Source organism: Neolamprologus brichardi, chromosome 5 (assembly GCF_056152115.1).
Source record: "Neolamprologus brichardi isolate AB-2024 chromosome 5, ASM5615211v1, whole genome shotgun sequence".
Lineage (NCBI taxonomy): Eukaryota > Metazoa > Chordata > Actinopteri > Cichliformes > Cichlidae > Neolamprologus > Neolamprologus brichardi.
In genome coordinates this window covers 27,758,236-27,784,882 of record NC_142108.1, presented here as the reverse complement: position 1 = coordinate 27,784,882, position 26,647 = coordinate 27,758,236, and the positions used below count along the sequence as shown (strand labels likewise).

General features: G+C 36.2%; 3 protein-coding genes and 1 long non-coding RNA gene across 9 annotated transcripts; 2 read left to right on the top strand and 2 right to left on the bottom strand.

The window, feature by feature from the left end:
• Positions 1-7,109: 7,109 nt before the first annotated feature.
• slc16a1a (solute carrier family 16 member 1a) lies at positions 7,110-15,989 on the top strand. The gene is made up of 5 exons (XM_006782813.2): positions 7,110-7,374; positions 10,662-10,915; positions 13,309-13,452; positions 13,574-14,347; positions 15,016-15,989. The coding sequence occupies exons 2-5, from the start codon at positions 10,699-10,701 to the stop codon at positions 15,249-15,251; spliced, it is 1,371 nt and encodes a 456-aa protein (XP_006782876.1). The 5' UTR covers positions 7,110-7,374; positions 10,662-10,698; the 3' UTR covers positions 15,252-15,989.
• On the bottom strand, positions 10,202-17,499 carry LOC102781310 (uncharacterized). Of its 3 annotated transcripts, XR_436638.3 has the most exons (5): positions 17,258-17,499; positions 15,057-15,128; positions 14,786-14,852; positions 11,209-11,346; positions 10,202-10,920 (listed from the first exon to the last, which is right to left on the bottom strand). It is a non-coding gene; the product is annotated as an uncharacterized LOC102781310 (long non-coding RNA). The 3 variants fall into 3 exon arrangements; XR_004843393.2 differs by lacking the exon at positions 14,786-14,852 and having other exon boundaries at positions 10,202-10,945; XR_436637.3 differs by lacking the exon at positions 14,786-14,852.
• sycp1 (synaptonemal complex protein 1) lies at positions 16,560-25,156 on the top strand. Of its 4 annotated transcripts, none has more exons than XM_006782809.3 (35): positions 16,560-16,670; positions 17,055-17,184; positions 17,392-17,476; positions 17,578-17,621; positions 17,707-17,871; positions 17,985-18,052; positions 18,160-18,233; positions 18,340-18,398; positions 18,512-18,578; positions 18,730-18,803; positions 18,919-19,027; positions 19,313-19,407; positions 19,501-19,685; positions 19,775-19,842; positions 19,921-19,982; positions 20,088-20,204; positions 20,313-20,417; positions 20,556-20,659; positions 20,758-20,875; positions 20,975-21,045; positions 21,136-21,217; positions 21,316-21,378; positions 21,461-21,523; positions 21,597-21,659; positions 21,772-21,888; positions 21,984-22,094; positions 22,182-22,274; positions 22,366-22,440; positions 22,549-22,635; positions 22,726-22,872; positions 23,771-23,821; positions 23,976-24,047; positions 24,118-24,222; positions 24,394-24,459; positions 24,557-25,156. In XM_006782809.3, the coding sequence occupies exons 2-35, from the start codon at positions 17,056-17,058 to the stop codon at positions 24,695-24,697; spliced, it is 3,135 nt and encodes a 1,044-aa protein (XP_006782872.2). In that variant the 5' UTR covers positions 16,560-16,670; position 17,055; the 3' UTR covers positions 24,698-25,156. The 4 variants fall into 4 exon arrangements, with proteins under 4 accessions (XP_006782872.2, XP_006782874.2, XP_006782875.2 ...); XM_006782810.3 differs by lacking the exon at positions 16,560-16,670 and adding an exon at positions 16,677-16,822; XM_006782811.3 differs by lacking the exons at positions 21,597-21,659; positions 21,772-21,888.
• Positions 22,579-26,562, bottom strand: LOC102781899 (uncharacterized). Its single transcript, XM_087840961.1, has 4 exons — positions 26,447-26,562; positions 25,812-26,282; positions 25,555-25,707; positions 22,579-25,468 (listed from the first exon to the last, which is right to left on the bottom strand). The coding sequence occupies exons 2-4, from the start codon at positions 26,263-26,265 to the stop codon at positions 25,341-25,343; spliced, it is 735 nt and encodes a 244-aa protein (XP_087697087.1). The 5' UTR covers positions 26,266-26,282; positions 26,447-26,562; the 3' UTR covers positions 22,579-25,340.
• Between the last annotated feature and the right edge of the window lie 85 nt (positions 26,563-26,647).

Genomic DNA, 26,647 nt, shown 5'->3' with positions numbered 1-26,647 from the left:
AGCAATCACATCCATTATATAGCATAGATTAACCATTACGGTTGGAAAGTGAAAGCGTACAACATTGTGTATTACAGTAAATTAGACTTTTGTAAGTATTTGCTTACGGCTTTAGCAGCATGCTATGGTTAGCATGTTAGTTTGGGTCGCACACCTCCTATGCTCTGTGATGTTAGCGATCGGCTCCACCGTTATTCTGTATTGTTTTAGTATCTTGTTTTCTGCCATAAAGTGTTTCCGTGAATTCAGTGCACATGTCAAGATGGTGCTGATTACACCATTCTTCCAAACTATTTAAGATTTATAGATTTGTCCTGTTGAAATTAATTTTGAACCAGGTCTTACAAGAAAATTGGTCATGTTTATGACATTGGAATGTGTTAATTCCCTTTAGTCTAGTTGGTAACAGTTGGTAACATATATGGAGAATGTGTGAGCTATGTTAAGAATAAGTAAATACACAGTTGTAATACTGTAAAAGTAATAAAAGGAGTGCATAATTGTGAATTTGAATAAATAATGGCGGAGTATTCAGGAAACGGCAAGCCACGTCTCTCTGTCTGATCATTTCTTTCCTGTTTACAGGACACATATATAGCTGTCTACAGGTGCTGCCACCCGGTACCTGTAACACATGCATGTTTGTACATGTTTCAGTAAATCCCTGCACCTATTGTCCATTTTCCAATCAAAAGTAGTACAGAGTTGTTTTGTTTTTTGTTTTTAATATTCTACAGACATAATAGTGATATCATTTTAAAGCTTCAGTTGTGCATGGTCCATTATAAGTGTTTGCGAGAGAAGCAGTGTATTTCTCAGAAAATACCTAATGTAGCATTTGTTCATACATTAAAGCAAAAATGATGTATCATGCTATTCTGCGACCATAAGTGACAGTTAGAACATAATGATAAATATGTCAATTCAAATGCAACAAAGGAACGTTTACTTCTCAGCACAGCTTGTTGGTTGTAAAAGGGAAACATGGCTTTTTTTCTCAAGTTTTTCCTTTAAATTGATATACGAAGACAGACCTAGGACATGTTATTGTTCAAAGACAAATCCCAATAATTTAGCCGTAAGCAAAACAAGCACCAGGAAACAAGAATCAAAAGGGACTTTGTTGCTGTCCCTCCTTGTCTATCCCAGGGGTTCTCACATCACTTCCTAAAATACTGCTTCATCAAACAATGGGACCCCTGCAATGAAGGAACATGCCACACCATAGGTACTTTATCTGTTTACACAGAAACCTACAGTGCTGAATGTTTGATCTGTGTGAAATCGCCACCATAAGAAGAAAGACATTCCAAAGAAACTTGATATAACTCATAGAAACTTGTTTTTTTTTCTCTTTGTACTCTAATAAACCATTTTTCCCACAAGAAAATTAGGTTATTATGGCTGAAGGAAATCAGTTATGGATCAAAAACATTAGAGCAAGTACAAGAGGAAACTTTAAGATAAAACAGTGATATGGAGCAACCATTTTTAATAACTCTAGTAGGATTTAGATTAGAAATACACATTTTTAGTCTTTAATGTATTTGATCTTTCTAACTATCTGTGCACTCTATCAAGCCAAGAAGACATTCACCCACATGTCTACTAGGCTGTGATTTCTTTGGGAATAAATTTTGTATATACATACACACCAAATGCACATAGCTGTATGGATGTGTTCTCACGTTATCCTAAACTGTATCAAACACTCTTATTATTCATTGATCATTATCAATCCCGGTGCAAACAATACACCATATAAATCACATCAGACTTTTGCATATACATATGGAGTCAATTTTTTATATACATATGATCAATAGACTGAGACTATACTCTGAATCTCACAAAAAACTTCTAATAGCACTGTAGAGAAATGTTTACATAACTGGGTTTTTCTTCAAATTGTATGGGACTGCACATTTTTACATATGATTTCACAGTATTCCACAGATTAACAGCTGTTGTCAGTGATATTTTAAAAAGCCTGTCAAAAGCATGATAGTGAACAAGCAAGTATGGGTGTGATCAATGGGCTTTTTTAATGATTTTAATTACAGAGGGAGAAAATCCAGGTAACACAACTGATAGACCTCGACATTTAGCACTTTGTCCCAAAGGAATACTTTGTATGGAGTATGGAAAAAAGTGCTTGTCAGATCTTAATTTAAACATGCAGCAGACATGTACACACCATTCTGTACATACATGGTCCAAAGTCTTAATGTCAGGAAGTATTGTATAGCCGGATATATGTCTCCACAAAGGAGTACTTGAAGTACGCCATAGGAGACAATATACTGTATGAGTGTGAGTGTGTGCAAGTGTTTGTGTTTGATGAGAAGAAAGGAATCTTGTAAACCAACCAAGATCAAAACAAAGTCCATGTGATTTTTTGTTTTCCTAGTCTATCAGAATCTACTTCAGACTTGTAGCTTCTAATCATTTTACCAGACTTTGGTGTGTTTTGCTATGTACACTGTGCATCTCAGAAGCATGTAACAAAGTATTCAAATACAAACCAAAGACCTTTTTTGTAATTTGATATAATATGTGCAGGATGCAGGAGCTCTGGCACAGGCATGGTTATTGGTCTATTTGTTCACATTAGGATGCACAGTCAGGCTTGTGCTTAGCCGCACAATTTCGTACAAATGAGAAAGATTAAATAATGTTATGACATTAATGCAGTCAGGTGTATCTAGAAACAACTGTGTGTGACTGCGAGTGTGGTAGCTATTGTAATCATTATCCAGGATATGAACCAAGAAATGCACTGTAGACATACAAAATGTAGTTGACTAGTAAAGCTTTTTAAATTTTTGTCTTTAAACTTTGAAAAGAAGTATATACAAATTAAGAGAAAATTTCATAATATTGTTGCAAGTACTAGCAGTTATTTTTCCATCCTAGTTATGTAGCTGTTGTGGGCCATGGTAACATTCCACTATATACTGGTCTGAGCAGTACAAGCCAGTATACTGAATCAGAAATGGAGCACACTAATATTTGTACTAGGAACTGATGGAGACAAATCAATAAAAAAGTTTGTTTTACCTACAGATCTTTTGTATCTTTTATTTTTTTTCCAAGATAACCAACTGTATAGTACAAGTGGTTCTTTTATTATGTAGAAAAAGATTTGTTTTTTTACCATTTGAGTTACATGTTACACTTCTTAAGGTAAGGGTTACAGAAAACACTGCAGACCAGGCAGGTTCTTGGGAATCAGTCACAGCAATGAACAAAGCACAATGCCAGTGTATGTTGTCTGAGAGTGCCCTTGTTCAAATGAGAACATATAGTGCTCTTACTACAGCTTATAAAAACTCTATATAGGCTGTGTCTCACATAGCTGAGCTAATCAATTCTAATCCCTTTGACAATGAATAAGGTATTTTACTGTAGTGCTCTCTAAACCCAAGAGTGGCCTCAGACATTTTTTTCTGCTAAACAGTGTGGAAGAATTATGACTTACAACAAAACAGCTCATAAAAGAATTATACATTATACAAGGTTTTTATATATATATATTTTTAATCTATCAATCATTCCGTTAACACAAAGTAAATAATTTTTTTAACTCAGGGGATCATGCTTCATTTCATGCGTCAGTTACTCAAGCATGTGAAAAAAAAATTATATAAATTAAGCAGAGTTTAAATTCATTGTTGACCACACTCAACAATATCAGCATGCTAGTCAGTTTTACTGTAGTTTTACTGTATTATTACCTAAGAGTGTAAACACACTGTACTTTACTGTTGAAACTGAAAAGCTTGTTTGTTTTACACGACTGCGCTTTCCATTCTGTATAACCTGCAGCCTGCTTAGTAAACATAAACCCCTCGTCATGCTCAGAAACCTCTCTGCTTCTGCCTGTTTATACAATAGGATTAAAACAATTAACTCCCAAGGCAACGTCAGGTCTGACACGTAGACACAGATAACCAGATATTCTAGGATGAAATAGAAGACAGTGTGACGTCATTGTTGCTGAGCCTTTGAGTTGAGAGTTGGCTCTCTCAGAGTGATTATGCTGATAAAGGCGGCAGGTTCTGTACTTGACAGAGAATCCTATTATTTCTTTGGAGGGACTCCATAAGGAGACATAGAGATTGTACAGGCTATTGCAGGTCACATAAAAGATACAGTCAAAGCAACAAGAGAAGAGCATGTTGTGGTTTAATCTGACAGAATCACTTGAGTCCTTTTTGGACTGAAGGCAGAAAAAGCAAGTAAAATATGCATGCTAACACCCCTGAGGGGGCTAATTCAAGTCATATATGGTGATTTTCAACATTTCCTCCTTTATCCTACTATGTGGTGCTAAATGGCATTGTTCAAAAAGAACGATTAAAGCTGGAAATGTCATGAGTGTTGTAGAGATGTGGTCATAACACATTTTGAATTGATGCCAGTGTTATTCAGTCCTTATTATTTAATTCCATGATGACCATGAAAGTATAACAAAATCATTCATCATTCATTAACCCTTGTGTGGTGTTCATATTTTTGTTACTCAGCCAGTGTTCAAGGGTCTGGTGGACCCGCTAGAGTTTTGGCTTTCCAAATTAACACTATCAAACAATTTTATGTTAAATTACTCAGCAGATGTTTACTTCATCCCAATTACAAGCCATATGAACAGCAAACATGGTTAATTTTTTCCCTTTACCTTTGTTAGATCACATTTATGAATTAATGTGCTTCTCGTTTTTTTTTGTTTGTTTTTTTTATAAAATGTTTTAAAAAAATTAATCAGTTATAATCAAGTGGAGTGAGTGGAAAGACACAACACATTTACACGTGAAGCAATATGTTTCACAACTAAATGGGATCAGCTGCTCATCAATGGTGACATTAGGCCCAGGGTTGTAAAACAGGGGAAGGTGGTTCACCCACTTATCCCACACTGTCCTGATGGCAGCTAGCTTGTCTCTCTGCCGTCAAGCTGGTCTGTCATCTTGGCTATCAAAACGGATAATCCTGGAAATTTTGTGGAAGTTTTCCAGAGACATTGATGCACAGAAAGGTTCTTGCCGGTTTCTGCATCCCACAGGGATTCTGTGGATTCCCCTTTGGACCTGAAAACTCCTGCAAGGATAAGAACCCCAAAGTAGGCCTTTGGGGTTCTTAGATGAATTTGGTCCATCTCCTTCCACCGCTCTCCAAAAACACACCTTCCTTCTAGATTACTGCAATCCTGAATAATGTTCTGGATGGAATCTGGGATGAAAAGCTCAAATGAAGACTTGATGTCCTGCACATTAGTAACTGTCAGCCGTGTTGGCCCTGGCTTATCACAGTAACAGCTCTGCAGGGTGGCTCATTTCTTGGGCAAGAAGACCATTCAATTTCACCAGTTATTGACATCCATATTTCTTCACTTGCTGTCTGGTGGGCTTGTTCTGGTCCTGGAGCTGGCTGCTGATGGGGTACTCGTCTTCGTTTTGTTACTAAATGGTGCTCAACCTCATCCTCTTCTTCAAAGTCACTGTCAGACTCTGAATTTTCAGAAATGTGAAATATTCTGAAACCTCTTTGTCAACATCATCATCCGAAGCTCCTCTCTCTTCCAAAATCAATTGGATGGCCCTCGCAGCAGATAATCTTTTGCCATCTTGATCAGTTGTGATAAAGAACCACACTGGCAAAGTCTTATTTATAGTATTATGCCCCTAATTTGCAGGTGGGACAGGATATGAGAAAATAAAATTTTGATCTCTCAAGAAAGAGGGTAAAATGTGTGGGAATGTAAGAGCAGACGGTGTTGATAGTTGAATTTTCAACAATGTTGCAACTTTGTGCGCGAGCAGGAGGGGAAGAAAACACTATCAGCAGCACCAGGAGGAAGACAGAGTGTGGGAACACAGGACCTACACTTTCAACACTTTTATTAGACCTGGGTCCAGTGGACCCGAACACTTTGTATGTAATGTGAATGCGTGGGGGGAGGTACAGTATGAGGTCATTGAATATTAGTTCGGATTTATGTTCTTCACAGAAAATAAGCCAAAGCCAATGAATTTCAGGTTAAAAAAATAATTAATTGTTTAATTTTTCTTTTGAAAAAAACTGAAAACGGATCTCACAGACCCGAACACCATACAAGGGTTAAGAAGCTGTTGAGGTATATTTGTTTTAAAGCAAGAAAAAACAATATATCAGTCTTGTAGAGAAACTAAACGTTTGTTTGATTTTTTTATTTTTATTTCTCATATTATGGCAATGACGATATGCTATGTGTCAGTTTATTGTGAGATGTTTCTCTGAAAAAGTAAAAACTCCTCTATTAAACTTCATGTGGGAACAAAAACTTAATTGTACATTGTTCAAGTAATGCCATGTGCATGGCTCAAAGTGAAAGGATGCACTTAAATGTTAAAGACAAAGTTCCTCTGTTAAGAACTGTGTATTCAGCCTTTGAAGGAAACTAGCAGATACAAATTTGAATGCCTTTGTCCCCAAATCCATTTCTATTCCTCACACTCTGCTCCTGTGAATAAATACCAGCCCAGGAGAAAACACTGAATTGTAGGTGTTGCTCTATTGCATCCTCTGTTTGAAAAGCAATAAAAAGCATTGGAGGATGAAAAATGAGGTGAACTACACAAAACAAGTTAACAATAAGAAATAATGTTTCAAGGGTGTCAAGAATTTGAAGGCACTTTGGAAGCACATGCTGTTTCAGTAACCCAGTGTACTCAGGCCTTTCCTGTCCCAAGGCCTGATACAGACTTATAAATAGTTCCTCAGGGAATCTGGGAGAAAGGCTCAACAAGGAATGACACAAAAGTCTTTCTTTCAGGTGGCTGAATAAACAATGTCCGTCATATTTGTAAAATTGATTTCCTATAAAATTCAAGTGAATGGCACTGATAACAGCATCTAATCTTCTGGAGTGCAGACATTATTATATCCTCTTGGACCACATACAGTCATGGATACTATAGTATGCAGTATGCAGGGCCTTAGTCTGACCTTGTGTGTCAGCTCAGCACATGACAGAGGGGTGGAGAAAGCACCGTAGGGGCATGGCTCTACGTGTTGCATAGCCAATAAGATCTTGACTGGCCTCACCATTTAGCACCGTTGTGTCCAGATTGTCCAGCTGTTTGATCTGGGCACTGAATGAACTCTACTTTATTCAGAGGAAACAGTGACACTGTTGAAACTTGTAGCCTGGCACCGACCCACTGATTTTTTGTGGACAGTCTGTGAAACAAATGTAGTGTTTCTTTTTTGTATTTTTTTTAATATATATTCAAAGCCACTCAGTCCGATTCTGTGATGTCTGCACTGTGTTAACGTCCCTCAGAGACTTTATCTGCAGAGCTCATCTGTCCCTGTTCAAGAGCTCCTGCTAAGGTAAGATCCTTGATATACATGTAATATTTGCCAGACATCATTTTTAAAATAATTACTTCAAGAACTTGTCTGTTTCCAGTTGGATATTCATAAAAAATGGATTGCTTTGTTAGTGTTATAACAATACTTATTATGTGAGAATGCAATTTCCCTGAGCAAATATTTAACACATTATTCTCATCTATAATTAAACAGACAAATTCATTTCTGTCTAAAATTGGTACTAGAAAGCTGGGGTCAGAAAAGGCCTGAAGCGGGCAGAATGAATGAAAAGTCTTCCGCAAAAGATCTCAATTTGGCACAAATTTAAAATTGCGTGGTTTCTCAACTATATTAAAGGTAATTTCTTTTTTATTTTCATTATTCTTAGTTTGACAATTTAATTCAGGCAACATATGGGTACACAGAGTTGAGACTAAAATTAATTACTAAGAAAAGGAGATACATTTACCCAACTTAATCTTATGAATTCAAATTAAATCAGTTGAGCCTCACATCTTTAGCACAGGGACCAAATCCTTTTGTATATCTGCTGATGTCCTCTGCTGAGCCCACCCTGCTTCTGTGCTGGTATGTGTGTTGTCAAGTGGCACTTTCAGGCCGCCCACTTTGGCTACTTTATTTAGACCTTTACAGCGTGAGGGGAGTTTGTTTTTATACCTCTGCATGTTTGTCTACTCCTTATCCTGGCTTGAATGAATTGACTCTCTGCAGTTTTTACTGAATTATTTGATATTTTGCTCTTTATTTTAGAGACAGGCAGTTAATCCTTAGTGAGAACCTATCTGTTTTATTCATTATTTCTGCAGATTTACTATTCTATTCGGGGGTCCTGTCTGTCTTAACTTGTTCCTCCATTTATCATTTAATGTCAACTGCTGAATTTTTGTTCTTTAAAAGTACAGATAGCACTGTCTCTGTTGTAATAACATTTCCCGGCATATTATCCTGTTTAAGAGTCTAGACTTCATTCAATCTTTTCATTCCCTTTTCTCGTAATTTCATAGTTTCCAAAAGGAGAAGGATCCTTGATCAATTAAAGGTTAAAATCTTTTTTAAAAAACGTTTACACTTAACCTAAACTAACTCAGATTTTATTGTTACCTACAGTGTGTTGAACAACATTGATTTTTAAAGTAGCATTTATTAAGAAAGGCCAATAAAAAACGTGGTGCAAACTTAGACATTTAGACACTTTGTAAAATAATATTGCTGTATTGTGGTCACTTCATGGAAAAATCTTTGGGCTGTCATGATGTTATTGGTAAAACATGATTAACTTTGATATGAAGCTAACCAATGGACAGGTAACATCAAACAACACTGAACTTTCTATGGATATGAAAACACAAGATTAAACCGGAAGCAACACATTAAAAAAGAAAAGAAACTATGACAAAATATATATCTATTTTGAGTAGAAAACTAATACAGTTACGTTTTCTAATGCTGGTTGCAGAGAACATTATCAGAGTACAGAGCTGCAGTTAGGACACCTTTTTGTTTCCATGTTTGTGTCAGTTTGCGTATGTATTTGTCAGTGGAGAGTCTATGGATAAGCTTTTCAGCGCAAAAGTTTTTCCATGCAGCCCTCCCAAAATCCCAATTGCATGTTTCTAAACATAAATGAATGCTCACTGGTTGACAAGTCGGCCAGAACATTGAAGTATGAAAAGTACAGACACAGTGCAGTTGGTTGTGAATTTTTAATGTTCCTCAAAAACAACAGTCATTTAGCATTTTTACTTGCATAAAAAAACAAATACTCCTTGTTAGTGATAACCAATAATGTCACACACACAACTTATTTCTTTGATATGCAAAACTGATTTGATTTAGTGGCAGTGTAAGTTCTTATTTCTCTCAGTGTATTGCTGCTGCAGGATAAAGAAGGAGGCACATTTACAGCTGCACAGCAGATGCTAAAATCCCAGCTCAATAACAAAAGTTCTTTAAAACATTAAATATTCACTACGTGCTGCACACAACTGGTTTATCCAATAAGTTTTCAGAGTACTAACCCAATTCATCAACCAAATCAAGTCCTCCTTGGCTGAAAAACGCTACATCATCAGCCATTCCAGAGCGTAGCCCTGAGCTATTGAGCAGTGTGAATTCAACCTGTGTTCGTGGGCTGATCGATGTTCTCTCTGGATAGTCTCCCCTGTGTAAACAATACAGTAAGTTGTTTGACTCTGCAGATGGACTCGTATTCATCATTTCTAAAGTGAAACTGTGTGAGATCAGCAGGTGGGAGTTTAGTAAATGCATGCAGAGATCAATTCAAAGCAAAGCAAGGCCAGAAATGCCATGTTTAATCTTGAACATAGTTATTAAAGTTGGGGGAATGCTTTTGCAACATAATGAATCTTTTCATATATACGCATGTGGTATCGTCAAAGCAGGGTTACTCAGAGGTTATAGGTCAGTATAGAAGGTTCGTACTGTATAATGCATGACAAAGCTATATGGTGAAGTGGCCAAAAGGGCTTCCAAAGAATAGAAAAGCCTAGTTAACGCTGAGACCAAGGAGCATGAAATGCATGAAAACATTTTGGAAAAAGGAAAATCAAATCAAGACTGTGAGACAGTACCTGATGTGTATTTTTTCTAGTTTTCTAAAAACTAAAAAAAAAAGTAACATCAACTTACTGAAGGTTAAAAAAAATAAAAGCAAATGTTTATTTGATAAACACAGTGTGAAAATGTGAAAATTACGCCTCTGGTAGAAAATTTGTTAGTTTGATTTTCCTTCTTCAGAAGCTGCCATGATAGGCAATGCCAAAGTAAAATGTACTAACAATATTACTAAACAAGAGAGGTGAGCCGGAAACAAAACCACTGCTGGTGTTTGGAAATACTGAAAACATCAAATCTGAGTTCTGTTTGCAAGGTCATACTGGTTAAGATCAACTTGAATACAAAGTTGATCTATTGCTGATGCTTTCTAGTCACAAAACTGATATAAGAATGTTTTATTGATGTCAAATGTTTCAAAGCTGAGGACAAAATATCAAGTTCATGTAAAAGAGGACAATAAATTGAACAAAGTATCACAAATGACTGTGCAGCTGTATGAAACGGAAACATGTTTTGTAATTTTCTATGTTTATTGATGGGTTGAATATTTATTAAGCACTTAACAAAATAAAGTTTTTTCAGCTTGTTTGCCAAAGGTCTTCTGTATTCTAATTCATAAACACAAATATAATTTTGTTAAAGTGTTTTAAGAATTACAAGCAACTAATCAAAGGACTTTCTCTGTCACTTTGTTCTCTCCTAAACAGTCATTGTATCTGTAAAACTTCTTGAGTTTTAAGAACAATGCCACCAGCCGTCGGTGGTCCTCAAGGTTACACACCACCTGAGGGTGGCTGGGGATGGATGGTGGTGATTGGAGCCTTCATCTCTATTGGCTTCTCCTATGCATTTCCCAAGTCCATCACTGTCTTCTTCAAAGAGATTGAGGTGATCTTCAATGTGACAAGTAGCCAGGTGTCCTGGATCTCCTCCATCATGTTAGCCGTCACGTACGGCGGAGGTGAGCTACAGTACCATCCAAGACAAGCAGCTGAAATCAACACCCAGCTCTTAGCATGACCATACTACATTTATTCCTTTAGTGTTCTGTTCCAAATAAGAAAAAAAATCATTTATTTTTGATGAAATACAGGCTTACTGTGTAGCTTTTCAGTCACAGAGAGATCACACATAAGCATAATTACTGTGCGGAAAAAAACTGGCAAAACAAAAGTTCAAGTGTTCCATTGAAATGCTGTTGCAACATTATCTGTCTCTGGAGCATATGAATGAGTTTAAGCCTTGCACACCTACCTATTCTTTTCTCTTGTGCTTTGAGACTGGAAGACCACCAGGGGTTTTGTTTGTGTTCTTGCACTGATGAGATGAATGAGACACTTCATGATGTCACTCTGGGCTGGTCAATCAGATGACGATAAAGCCCTTTTCAAGCTCACGATAAATAAACAGAGAGAGATCAGAGTTCAAAGAAGTCCTTCTTGTCCCAAAAGGCCATCTCCTCTGAAATCAAAACATTGCTGTCCTCTTTGCTCTAGTGTGTGATGAACTGGAAAAATGATGACTTAGGCATCTAGTCTCAAGGAAGCTTCGGGAAAGCTGCTTTAGTGTTCCAAACTAATGTGTGAAGTGGGAAGTGTATCTCCATATAAAATACACTGTCAGTCAAATTTTATACATGGGGCTAAGATCTGCTAGCAGTAAAATAAAATTGGAAATATGGCCTCACTCAGCTAGCATTACACTGTGTGCATAATGGTGAACATATTGCATTAAAACATCCCAGGTGAAAACATCCCAAGAAACCAAGGTGCCACATGTCTGTTATTTACTCTGAGTATTAAGTTCCTAAGGCGAACAAAACTTCACATTCAAGTTAAGTCCTCATTACTGTACAACAGAAGTATCGTGTTCCCCATGGAAGAAATCAATGCTGCTTATTGTTCAGCAACACTTAACAAGCAGCTGCTTTTGGAGAGTGACATTCAGGCATGCAGGAACAATGGTTTAAGGTTACTGAGTTACACTGTAACAGTAACTGATTGTTCTCAACTTGCCTATCTTTACCATGGTGTTGCTTTTTATTTGTAACACATAATGGAGCAAAGTGGATGTCTGTTAATCACTTCTTTTTGTTTCACTTGGCTCTTAGAGCCTCACATGCCCTAACAAGTTATGAGCTGCAGTGTCTTAGTATATGTGGATATGTGTGACTCCCTCAATTAATGCAAATGTTTGATGTAAATATACACAGATGAAGGCAAGCTACGCATAGTAATTGAGAACAGAGAATAAGCAAGGCAATGTTTGTCAGCGCCGTGAGCAGATGACAGCTGAGCCTCTTGCCATCTCTATGTTAAACATTCAGAACACATCAGCAGGAGAAGTTCATTAACAGCCCACTGTTGCGTACCTCTGTACTCCTTCAATTTTTGATTCATTATATTCATAATATTCTACATTGGTTTGTCTCCAACCTTTTTATCATAAGCAACCCACCCTGCAACGCAGAAGGAAAGAACTCATTGTTTGTGAGGAGACTGCCTGCATTACAATTTAAAAACCCTTTGTCTTGCACCGTGCTGGCAAATGAGTCTGGACAACCTCTAAACAAAAACTGTCAGTTTCCATTTGGGTTCATTGGCTAGTGCAGAGATTTGGCAGGAAGGCAGAAGTGTCTTCCATGTGGATCCTCATACTCATTTAGGCTGGTTGTTACATGTCTTAGATGGAGATGGTGTTTTGCGACCCGAGCCCTCAGTGCATTTTAGTCATTTGTCTACTAGTCATAGCAATTTTCCTGAGCTGATTTTGAATCCAGTATGCATGAATCTTAATAAGCTGGTTACTGTTTGCACAGTCAGTCTTTCTTTCTCCATAGCCAGTATCAAAATCTAATATTTATATATGTTATATATATATTTATATATATAACAGAAGATTCAGTGTTATTTTAACCCCAGTGTACACACCAGTGAGAAAATCACCCCAGTACACTCACACAAATACCCCCACCCGCTTGTCTGAGCTGAGATATTTCTAATGATCATTTCAATTGTGTTTGGAGTACATTAAAAAGAGCTCCAAAACAAATTATTCTTCTGTCAATTTTTATGAATATCTGGATCAAATAAATGATTATTTCATTGCAGCTTTTGTGGTTTTTCTGACAGATCGCATTATTAATGGCTTGGGAGCACATCTACTGCAGTGCAGCACTGACAAAACTGATTGCTGAAGTTGTTTGAATTTGCTGAGACACAGCTGTGGCACTAGAGCCCTCTGGTGGTTAAAATTAGAATTGTGCCTTTGAATAGATGAAAAACATGTAGCGACATGATATATATGCTATATTTATGTATTTACTATATTTGTTCTTTGTTTCTTTTGATTCAGGTCCAATCAGCAGCATCCTGGTTAACAAATATGGGAGTCGTCCCGTTATGATGGCTGGAGGATGCCTGTCAGGATTGGGCCTCATTGCTGCTTCTTTTTGTGAATCGGTTCAAGCACTCTACTTTTGCATAGGTGTTCTTGGAGGTACCTAGTTTTTAATATTTTCAAGTTTGTTTGTTACTAACTTATTTTTTTTTGTACACGGTTGTTTTTTTAAACACTGTTTCATGCTCATTTTTATACATATTTTTACTGAATCTTTCAGGTCTGGGATTGTCCTTCAACCTTAACCCTGCTCTCACAATGATTGGAAAATACTTCTACAACAAGCGACCTATTGCTAATGGGCTTGCCATGGCTGGAAGTCCTGTCTTTCTTTCTACCCTAGCTCCTATTAATACTTGGCTGTTTGATCAGTTTGGCTGGAGAGGAAGTTTTCTGATCCTGGGTGGCCTGCTTTTCAACTGCTGTGTTGCAGGTTCCCTCATGCGACCTATAGGACCAAAACCCAAGCCTGCAGAGAAGACCACAGAGAGGAAGACTGTGTTGCAGACCATTAACAGCTTTATCGACCTCACTTTGTTCAAGCACCGTGGCTTTTTGCTCTACATAGTGGGAAATATTGTCATGTTTTTTGGCCTCTTTGCACCGCTGGTGTTCCTCTCTAATTATGCCAAGAGTAAAGACATTGCCAAAGAGAAGGCAGCTTTTTTACTGTCTATCCTCGCTTTTGTTGACATGTTTGCCCGACCCTCAATGGGCATGGTGGCCAATACCAAGTGGGTCCGTTCCAGGATACAGTACTTCTTTGCTGCTTCAGTACTGTACAACGGCGTGTGTCATGTCCTAGCTCCAATATCAGAAGATTATACAGGCTTTACCATTTATGCCATCTTCTTTGGGTTTGCTTTCGGCTGGCTGAGTGCAGTGCTGTTCGAGACGTTAATGGACCTAGTCGGAGCGCAGCGTTTCTCCAGTGCTGTTGGGCTTGTCACTATTGTTGAGTGCGGTCCTGTATTATTAGGTCCGCCGTTACTTGGTGAGTACCCCACTAATGATAATAACTACTTACTATACTAATACACTTGTATATATAAAAGATAGTTAAGCCACTACATAAGTGCTTAATTTTATTTTTTAACTGACTAGCAGAGGGCACTCCTTGAGTCGCAATAAGAAGTGCAACTGTATAAGAAAATGGCCTTGTTGGTCACTCGATCTTTTACTTCAGTAAAGACTTCGCTTATAGGTTTATGGTCTCAATCTCTAGTTTCAGCTGTTACACAACACAATATTGTCTTCATTTTGTGATTTTGATTTAGACTGCTAGATTATCCATCCATCCATTCCAGCTGTCACTGGGCGTGAGGTGTGGTCTCCCCGGACAGGTTACAAGCCCATCACAGGGGCAACACATAGACCCTTAAACTGTTCCACTAGAATAGACTATCGCACATTATGTCATTGAGTGTAGTACCTTGTAAGTGAAAAGCCATGAGCATGTAGGGTCTGTAGTTTTTTAGTCAGTACCAGCCCTTGCGCTACTATCAAAACACACAGAGAGTAACAGCTAAAATATCCATCTGAACAATTCTGAATGTGAGTGCACAAACCAAAGGGTAATGTCATGGTGAAGACTTCCATTTTTAATATACAGTTTATGCACAGAAACAAATTATCCTGTATGATGTCGTTTTGTCTTCACAGGGAAGTTCAAAGATGTCTACCATGATTACAAGTACACCTACCAGGGCTGTGGGATCATCCTCATAGTTGCTAGTGTCTTCCTGTTTGCAGGAATGGGGCTGAACTATCGGCTGCTGGACAAAGAGAAAAAAAAGGAGGAGAGGAGAGGAGTGGTGGGAGTTGGAGTACAAAAGTCCAACAGGGACAATGCTGCCAAAGAGGTGGCAGAAGCTAGGAATACAGAGGACACTGTATAAAGTCCTGCATCAAGTCAATTTACAACATGGGTCAATTTATTGTCCTTAGTGAGGTAATTTTTCATCAAAAGAAACATGCTTTTTCAACAGGCAACAATAGCATTAATTCCTCATCAGTTTGATTATGCATTGTTTTTGAAGCCCACCATAGAACTCATAGCCACAATTATTAAAGTCCTTTAAACACAAATACACAATCCTCATTAAATATATACCTCTTATATTTATATATAAACCTCATAAATATATTAAATAAGCAATTTAAATTACTTCTGTCTTATTGGTAACATCATTATAACATTTTTTATAACTTTATTTCCTTTAGCATGTTAACCTTCTGAAATGTACAATCACATAATGAAAGTGTTTTGCTCTTGTTTGTTTGTTGTTACCAGTAGAAAGCTTTATTTTTAAGAGACACTTTCTCTTTTCTCACTTCTCTCTCACGACATTTATAAAGACATCATAAGCTTTCCAAGCACATCACAGCAAAGTGCAATTTTTTTTAAACTTTTAGAAGTATCACCCATGCCACTTTGTTTATTCCATAAGCACATTCATTCTCATTCTAAATTCTTTTAAATGTTATTTTTTTCTGGTTCATTGTTGATAATGCATTATGCCAGTTATAAAATAATTCTGATGTTTAGCGGTTTGCCTTATGATGGAAAACATGCCACTGACTGCAAAAAAAGGAATTTTGTGGAAAAAGTCAAATAAAAGGCTGTTTAACAAGGATGTAATACTCCACTGTGTCTTTTGTCTTGTTTTTTCTTGAATCTAAGATAGAAATATGGTAATGTTTTTGTTATGTGCTGACATAATTTATTTAAAAATTAAATCTTAACGTCAGCTATAGTCTTCAGGGAAAAAAAGAATATTTCTATATTATTATTTTGTTTGTAATATTTTTTGCATATTAGTTTTGATACAAGAGTTTAGAGAATAATTAATATTCTCCACTATGTACCAAACTGATTGATGGTTTCAAAGATGCAAAGTGCTGTTCTTATATGACATATATCACCTCCAACTGCATATCTGTGCTAAATTAGACCTTTGACTATAACGTATTACCTTCATTTTTCATTTTATAATATAAAATTTTGCTTTATTTTGCCAATTTTACACATTAAATATTAATTAAAGGGACACAGCATCCGCCCACCAAAAAACAACTTAAATTTGTGTATATACCACTGCTACCACAAACATTATTATATTATTATTGTTATTGTTATTATTATTATTATTATTATCATCAAGAAGAAGAAGAAAAATAAGATAATAAAAAATAAAGTATGATATTTAAATAAACCTGAACGACACAAGAATAGTCTTCACTTAAACAGTTGGGCAAGAGTCCTTCCTCGCCTCGTGCAGGGTGGTCGTGTTATAACCGTTAACCAAGTTTAACAGGTAACGTTTAAAAAAAATGTCATAGTTTACACGTAGTACCTAGTAAATTACCACATTGATGTTTATTAAGTAACATTCTAAACTACTGACTATTATTATTGTTTTTTTATCTTGTATTTTGTGGGAAATAACGCTGTTCTAATATACCGGAGGTAACTGTTAGCTGTTGTCTGCGAGCCTAGTTGACTCACAAATAAAAAGCTAATTACCGTTAGTTAGCTAGCTAGCTAATGTTTAGGGTTATTTGACTTATGAATATTAGTTAAAAAGGGACAATAATAGTTATTTGTAGTCTTCTGGCATTTCTGTGGTGTTTATTAAAGATGTCTTGGTTTAAAACACCGCTTATTAAATAACTAGGTTATTGCTGTATGGCTATTCCAGAATGGAGAGAGATCGACGTTTTAGCTTCAAGCTGTTGGTGCCTCCCAGGGTGAATAACGGACCAATATCTGCGGTTCAACCTCAAGAAATAGTTGAAGACAGAGGCGATTTCATGAACGCATTGCAACCTGTAAGTCAATAAATAGTTATTTATAATTAGTTAATAATTAGAAGCTAAACATTGATGAAAAAACTCAACTCACCACTATGCTAGCTCAGCAGTAACTATTTAACCTTACAAGCGCAATGACCATTGTATGAGTGTTGTCAGCAGCAGTCTATGAGGCAGTAATTATTAACACACATGACATTAAATATTACTGCTCTTTTCCACCAGAGTTACAGTGAATGCTTTGACAAAGAGAAAAACATACTGTTCCCCAATACAAACGTGGTTGCACCAACTAAACCGCCCAAACAAGGTATTTGTGTGTCTTTGTGTTATTTAACAACACCAGCTCTATCACTTCCAACAGAATAACTGCACTATAAATATTAACCTAATTATTGTGTCCCACTAAAGACTTTCTGAAGATGAAACTCATGCAACCAATGGAGAAAGACGAGGTAAATATTTCTATTGCACAGAAATATGCAGTATGAATATGTCTGTGTGTGTCATTTTACTTCCTAAACTGTGGATGTTTTCCAGAATAATTGCAATCCTGGTCAGCTTTATTCAAAGCTGTTTGATGAAGTTGAGAAAATTAAGTGTTGGAAGGTTAAAGTTTATTCTGACACTGTGGAAAAGGAAAGAAGGCTCCAAGATAACAAAAGAACAATTGAAACACAGCGCAAGGCAATTCAGGAGCTGCAGGTGTGTACCCCACAGACTGATCTTATTTGCTTATCTCTGTCTGTCTACCTATGTACAACATTTACAACAGGAAGAGATAACTTTGAATTCTTTAATGTATTTTCTGTCTGCAGTTTGGAAATGAAAGTCTCAGCATAAAGCTGGAGGAACAGATTGGTGAAAATGAAGAACTGAGGAACAAGTTTGTGTGATTTGTGAAACTAAGATAAATATGATGATCTGATTACATTTAGTTTTGTTTTGTTCCTTTAATTGTGAAATGCTAAAAACTCAATTTTTAAAATGCAGAAACAATTCAACATGGAACTTGTGCAATATACTCAAGGAAACCTTTGACTCGTCAGTTGAGAAAATACATTTATGTAAGTAAAAAGTGTTTCTTAAATTTTGCTGATCTGGAGAATACTTTTCTTTATCAGCTTTAGTAAGTGCAGAAATAAACGGTACATTGCTGTGAATGTTTTGCAGTTGAAGCTGAAAGAGAGGAAACCCACGACCTCCTTACTGAAAACAACGAAAGTGTTAAGGTAAAACACCACAAAATGTTTGCCAGTAGTAGCTTTTAATTTATTATATTTTGTTGATCAAATCATTGTAAAATGATGAGGTTTGATTGCCAGTTTATTACTTTTTCATTTAGAAACTGATTGCCGCATTTGAAAGCCTACGTGTCCGAGTAGAAACTGATCAGCAAGAGATGCAGAAAGGTATATATATACATTTCTTCTTGCCGCTATTACGCCAAAATGTCACGTCTATTACTCAATCAAATGCTTTAAATGTATTTAGACTTTAAGTGGAACTAGATGAATTAGTGACACTTTGACCATCAACACAGCATGTTTTATTGTTTTGCAGTCAAAGAAGACTTACTGCAATTTGACCATCTACAAAAGAAATACCAGCAGGAATTTAAGATAAAACAGGAAGAGGTTAGTGGGGGCAAAAAGCCCTTCCATCAGTTTATTTGAGAAACTTTTGGCATGAAATATATTTCCACAAATTTTACAAATTTTGACACGTTAATGACTGACATGTTCTTTACAGATCACCATGCTTCAAATAAAACTTAAGGATAAGGAAACCCAACTACAGAAACTTCTGCTGGACCTTGATGAAAGTCAGAAGCACTGCAATGAACTTCAACAGTCAACAAGTAACATCATAATTAGATCTGAAGATAAGCTGTGCATGTTGATTTTTTAAACTTTGCTACACTGGTAATAAAACAGTGTGTTCATAACAAGACATTTTTAAAATATTACTCAGTATTAAATATGCAGAAGTATTAGAGTCATGACAGTATATTTGGATAGATGCTCATTAACATGAGAAAAGGTGCTTAGTTTAAGGTGAAAATGTTTTATTTCTTTTCCAGACTTCAGGTCAGGTTAGTACACTTTGTTTTGGGGATACTAATATTATATATGTGGTTTTATAGATCATCAATTTGAAGTTCTCAAAAGTGCAAAAGCTGAACAGGAATCTCTTCTTCAACAACTGGATATTGCTGAGCAGCGCTGCAGAGAGACTGAAGTGAGTATCTTGAGATTCTTTTCTTTGTACTGAAATTGGGCTCTTGTGTTGCATGCAATATGCTTTAACTGAAATATTAACAACCCAACAAAGAAAAATCAGGAAATTACTGCTGCAGCCTTGGAACAAAGTAAAAAAGAGTATGCTGAGGTCATCCAAAGCAAAGATCTCAGTTTACAGGAGCTCAACAGAGTCAAAAACCAGCAAGCACAGGAGCTAGAGTGCATTCAGTCAACCATTCAAGAGCTAAAGACTTCACTAGCACTAGAGAAAGAGAGGTATATTAAACTCCTTCATTCACAGTGTTTTCTAGATAAAGTACAATGTTTCCTCATGTCATTATATTCTTGTTTTTACTTTTCTGAAGGGCCAAAGAGCTTGAGGATAAACTTATAGAAAACAACACTGAACTTGAAAGGAGAAACACAGTTTTAGGTAAGTCCCACCGGATAACATGTGTTGATATTTTTAGGTGATGTCGTTTCAAGCCGAAAGAAATATTTTACTCAACAGGGGAAACCTTCGACCAAGCTACAAAGAAAGATGGCCTAATCCAAATTCTCAAAGATGAACTGGTACGGTTTATTTGAAGGGAAAGTGTGCGATTTCTCTCTAAAACCAGTCCTTGCATGCCCAAGTCTGTTACATACCTTGAAAACAATATGTGTTCTTGTTATTAGGACACAAAATCTAAATCCATTGAATCAGTGAAGGCTAAAATTCAGTTCACTCAAGCTAAAATGGAGGAACTCATGGCTGAGCTTTCAAAGAAAACTGAAGAAATCCACTTCATTAAGGTGATATAAGTAGATAAATAGATACATAATGCAAAAAGAAAAGACGATCTGTATCAGATAGCCTAATAAAGATACTTAGAATTGTTTGTCCTTTTTCTCCTAATACAGAAAGAAGCAGAGAATGCTTTTGCTGAAAATGATTCACTGAAAAAGGCTTGTGAAGCTGCTGAAAAGGAAAAAGAACATTTACAGGAGAAGTCCACTTTGACTCAGGCATTTACATGTTTTTAATTTTGTTTCTCATCCCCTCACCTCTTATCCACTAGAGAAAGCTGTTTATGTGTTTGGTAGTAAAATATATTCATTGGGTTGAAATATACAATGCATTGCTTCTTTGCAATATACCTGCAGATCAAAGTGCAGGAGCTGGAGGAACAGCTGTGTACTGAAAGGAAGAAAAATAAGGAATGCAACGTTCAGATGGAGCAGCTGAGGAAAGACATTTTGCAAAATGAGTGAGTTGTTAATAGACAGCCATTTCATCATATTAGCATTTTAATATTTTATTACGCTGTTGTAATATGTTTCATTTTTTATTTATGTCATTTTTAAGAGTAAAGTATGAAGAGTTATTATCAAACTTTAATGAGCTGCAGTCTGAGAAGACAGCCATTCAAGAGCAGTTTGAAAATGGATTCTCTAACGTGCAAGCTATTGAGGCAAACATGAAGGTCTGGATTTTATTGTATTATTGTCATTTTTATTATTATTTGTATTATTATTAAATCATTTATTATATGAATCACAAATTCTGAAAACCTTTGACTCAGGTGAGTGAGGAGAAGGCATTAAAACTCGATGGAGAAATTCAAACGCTGGAGGAAGAAAACAAGACTTTACGGTGAATATGCACTTCAGAGGCTTAAAGATACTTTTTCCTGATTGGAATGCACAGTTTTTGAGATTTAAATATTCATTTTCCATGCAATAGAGATGAGTTAACTGCAGTCAAAACCAAAATCCTGGGGAAATGTGTACAAACAAAAACTCTGCAGAAGCAAACTGAAGAAAAGGTACGCATCTTAACTAAATTATTAGTAGAAACAGGGCTTTATAAAGATGCTTATTCTAAACATGTTCATTATGGCTTCTTTATGCTCTGTGTGAACAGTATGAGCAACTTCAGGTGAAAATCACAGAAAAAGAAAAACAGATCAAAGCTGTGGAAACAAAGGTGAGTGAAAAATGTGAAATTGCAAATACTGTTGTTATTGATCATTTTCCTGGAACTAAACAAAATAATCTTTGCTTTTTAGCTGTGCAAACTCAGAAAACAATATGAAATTAAATTTAAAGCCCAGGAGGAATACAAGAAAGAGGTTTGTAATGACCATGAAACTAGCTATAAAAGGAGTGGAATGGTATTTATTGTCCTCACTTGTATATTTTCAGAATAAAATGCTTAAGAAACAAATGGCACAGGAGATTGCAAAATCCAGTGACCTTGAAACAACGGTATGGGGATGGTTTGCTTTGTGTTTTTATTTTCCAGTTGTTAATATGTATGTGAACTATTTAAGCTAATCAGTATTAGACTGGAAAATTAAGATGCTGCTTTAATCTTTAGATCAACAGCCTTCAAAATGAGTCCCAGAACCTTAAACAACTCAAAGGAGAAGAACATGAGAAACTGCTCAAGACTCTTGAGTCAAAATCGACTTTTGCAGCAGAACTTGAGAAGGAGGTTACTTTTTTACTTTTCAATTTGTAATTTCAATTTAATTAACATTTACCTCCTTCAAATTGAATTTACAAAAATAGAACCAATTTGTGTTTTAGGTCCAGAAACTTAGAATTACAGCAGCAGAAGCCATTAAGAACAAGGAGGCCACAGAACTTAAATGCCAGCATAAGATTGGAGATATGGTCACTCTGATGGAAAAACATAAGGTAAAGTTATTATAATGGCCTTCTTGCTGTCTGATAAATATGTCTCATGTATATTGTGCTGGAATGAGCCCAACTTGTCACTACCAGAGCCAGTATGACCGGATGGTCCAAGAAAAGGACGCAGAGCTTGAAGAGAAGAAGAAGAATGAGATGGAGGCGACTGCTCGTGAAAAATCACTGGTACCAAGAAACATGCTAAGTAGCACTAATAATGATTGACCAGAAAACATGTCATATCCTAATATTTGCATCACAAATTTCTCTAAATCAGGAATTGGACCTCTCAAAGCATAAGTCTGAAAATGAGAGGCTGAAGAAAGAGCTGAAGGCAGAAACAAGAGAGAAGGTATATGCTACTTTAAATCAGTTTATGTTTGGATTTATTTATACAGCTGTTTGTTTGTCATACTTCTGAGAGAGACAACTCACAATGTAACAAACACTTTCAATTTAGGAAAACATCAGAAACAAAACAAGTGATCTGAAGCAGGAAATGTCTGTTGTGAAAAGCACTCTGCTGTCACAAGGGAGCGACAAACAGGTACAGTGCATGCAGCTCATAGGCTGCCACTAGATGGCATTCTTTGTCATTACTTTTAGTTGACCCAAAATTGTATGTGTACTACTACAGGTAGCTGCCTCAAACTATAAACAAAGGAAAAGTTCAGAGGTTCCAAAAGAGAACTCTTCAAAGAGTCACACATTTGACTTCTTCAAGGCCAAGAAAACTTCCTCCTACAGCAAAGATGGTCAGAGTTTGGCCACTCGTACAACAGATGTGAGTTTTATCGACCAAAATGTTTTCAACAGATTAATGTTTCAGACATTTTTGTTTAAGATAAGCTTAGAAAATCAGATGATTAAGGTTTTTATAACTACAGATTTCTCAAAATAGCCTTTTCTACTTCAGATATAGTACATCCTTGGTTTTGGGTATTATGAAAAATAAATACAACCCCAATTGAATTTGCTGAACTGGTATTTATTAGAAAAATAATCCATGGTACCAGGCTATAGGTAAAGACAAAAACAGAACAACATCCAGCTGAGTCAGGATCAGACAATATTTGGTTTTAAGGGATTGGTGGATCAAATCGGACAAATAGATTCATTTATTATTTTTCCATAATATTTGCGAAGATTTTAATTGCCATTTTTTGGTTTGGTTTTTTTGGTGGACATGGCGTTTTAGCCTTTCAGTTTGTAGCCCTATAGCTATTCATAATGTTTATTATTCACCTGGATTTTATTTAGAGAAAGAAAAGGGATTTTAAATGTATTTGTTGTGTATGAGTAAAAAAAGGTATATATTCATATGTTCGAATGAGAGTCTCAAATGTGCCATGGGAACTAAAAATGCACCAGAGTTGATTTATTTAGAAACCATTAATTAACAAGAATAGCAGTGTGAATATGAGCATGGGTGTTACTCATTGGAGAAAACATTTAAATTCATGGAGAGCATCTCTCAGAGATTAGTAAGCTAGCAGCTTTTATAGGGCCTGAGAATACTGGCGCCAGATACTCTTAGTCAGTTCACATGGAAGACTCTGCTAATAATTGCCTATAGCTGTAGGAAACGACCGCAAAACTTTGTGTGTGAATGTAAAGCAGTACAATGTAACCTTATTACCACAGCCTTTTTCTAAAGCAACTTTGTTTGAATTGTTGTTAAGGAATCTGCCACTGAATTTATCAGAGCATCATGTGGAACACCAAAATCCAAGGTAGACTGCAATTTAACCTATTCATAAAGTAGATATATAAAAATGGCTATAGTGACAGAATAAATTATAACATAATTCATGTATTGATATGCTTTTATTTACTTTAAGTTTTATGATAAATGATTATAAGACTTGCACTGACTTTGAATTTTAGTGCATCAACAGTGAAGACATGAAAACCCCAAGAAGTCTTACAAACCATACTGCCGGAACAACAAAGATCAAAGTAATATATTCTGACATTTTCCAAAATTGAAAAAATATGAATATATTCACTGACATTTACTCCCCTATAGTCCTACAGAATAAGGACTCCCCCTTCTGAAAAGTCAGCACAGTGGGGAAAGAGCGCCATTGAACTCGACCCCAAGTCTGACAGCTCAGATCAAAATGATCTCTTGGTAAGCAATGTTTTTTTGTTTTTGTTTTTTTGGGTTGGGGGGTGGGGGCTTGTTAATATTTAAAAAAAAATAATGCCATAAACCTTGCAGGTTATGTGAATGTGATTTTACCATTTCTGCAAATTCGCTAGGACAGATTAATGTGTATTCTTTTGTTTCTTGTGTTGATAGACCTTTACAAATGTACCTGCACGTAAAAGTTCAGATTCGCAATGTAAACTCCACATTCTCAAAAAGGTAATGTGCTTTTATGATCCAACAAAGTGGCATATAATATACTTACTTTGATTTTTAAAAATCCCTATGTGTGTGTATGTGTGTGTTATTTTTACAGAATCAGAGCCCACTCATTCATAAATCACCAGGAAACTCCTTAAAGCTGGCCGCAATGAAAAGAATGAGAGATGCTGGTTGGACAGCTGTTACTGGCTGTGACAAAAAAAAGAAGAAGACCAATGAGAAGATTTTTGCCTAAGTTTGGCTGTTAGGTCAGATTAGCAGTGATAACAATATTGGTAGAGGTGGGTGACTTGAAATACAGTTCTATTGAGAATGAATAAATAATACACGATTGACTGAATAACAAATAGACTAAAAATAACACAAAAACATGAATTGAATATGTTTCTATGGTTCAACTAAAACATAGTGTCAATGAGAAGAAGGTTTTGGTGTTAAGATGCCAGCTTTTAGTAAGTTTATTTATGGGTGTTTAGGATTAAATTTACCTACTAGAGTCAATGTGTTATTTATTACTTTGCTGTTGTGCTAATCTTTGGAATAACTCATCTTTAATGTTAACATGAAATCTAATATGTTCTATCACAAGGTTATGTTGCTGATCTTTGACAATTTCTAGTTGTTACAAGTTACTCTGTTAATATATTTATGTATTCTGGTGTTGTACAAGTAAAAGCAATGTTCTCAAAAATCAGTTTTGTACTTGTTTGCATGTCCTACCTATTCTCATTTTCCTTTACTAAGGACCACTTTTCTCTTATAAAGACCATCATAGGAGTTATATTTCAGTCTTGAAAGTATATTGGTTACATTAGTTTAGTACATTGGTTCTATCCACTCCTAAACTGTAGATTTCAGACTATAGAAATTCTGTGTCTTTAATGGAGAAACTCAAGGTGGAATTGAGACTGGTCTGCGGGAGCTGTTGGTACATTGTCGTAGATTGGATGGCCATCATAAAGTCCTCCAGAAATAACGAGTGTGTCATCATCTGCCACAAATGTATCTGTTTAAAATTAGATTAGTATTTTTAATTGCCAATAGTAAATAAAAGGGTTTGAACTAATTGTTTGATGAAGGAAAGTTCCTTACCTGTGTATTGTGCATTATTGAGAGGTTGGTGCAAGTACTGTATTTTCTGTTTGCATTTGTGAAACATAAGAAAAAACAACAACACAGCAAATGCTCCAAGTACAGTGCTGAAGACAATAGTCATATTCCTTTCAGAGACATTGAGGCCCACATCTAGCGACAAAGTAAAACAGCAAGAATTACCATAATCAGCAAATTATGTAAAAAATGAATAGTTGTTGATAAAACTGCAGATAAGAATGGAGCCTTATGCTTACCTTGTCTGGTTCTGTTCATGGTAGTATGAGTTGCATTTTCAGTTGTAATTACTGGAGTACTTGGTGTACTTGAGTTATCTACTGTGGTCTGGATTGCTGCCGTTGTTTGTGCAGTAAATGTTGACATTTGAGTGCTAGAGCTCGTAGTCCTCAGAGTACTGTTTGTTAGAGGAGTCAAGGTGGTTGCTGACTGAGAAGTCTGGTGGTGACTTGTCCTCTCGGTTGTTGCCGCAGTGGTGCTAACGACAGTTTTGTTATCCAACTGTGTGCTGGTATATAGTGTTGTCTCCTCAGTCAAATTTGAGATTGGTGAAGTAGAGTCAGACTGAGTTAGTGTCGTAAGGGTTGTTAAGCTAAAGGTTGGTTGAGGAGTGCTAGTCCCATTTTCTGTTTGGGCCACACTGAACAAAAGGGCCAGATGGCAGTAAGCCAGGGCAGTAAACTTTACATCCATGGCCTTTTAATCTGGAACTAGAAAGAAAAACATTAGCTGAAATCAAGACTGGACAAGACTAGATGTGATATTTTTAGTTAAATTACACAAACATGTAAATCCCTCTTGTGAAATTTTAAGTAAATTCAAACCGTTTAAAAAACTAATTCTGAAAGAAAAAATGAAAGAAAAACCAGCTCACCTTGTTTAGTTAATAAGAGTGAAAACAGCAGCCTAGTTTAGTTTAATTCTCTGGTTGAAAGTGTGCCTCCATGTCTCGACTGACTGTTCGCTTCCTGGATTGAAAGTGGCTGATACTATGGCAGGTGAATGTGGGCGGGGCAGTTTTACCCTTAAACTTCCTCTACTGTTTGTTACTAAGGAGACAAAGGCATTGTTGTAA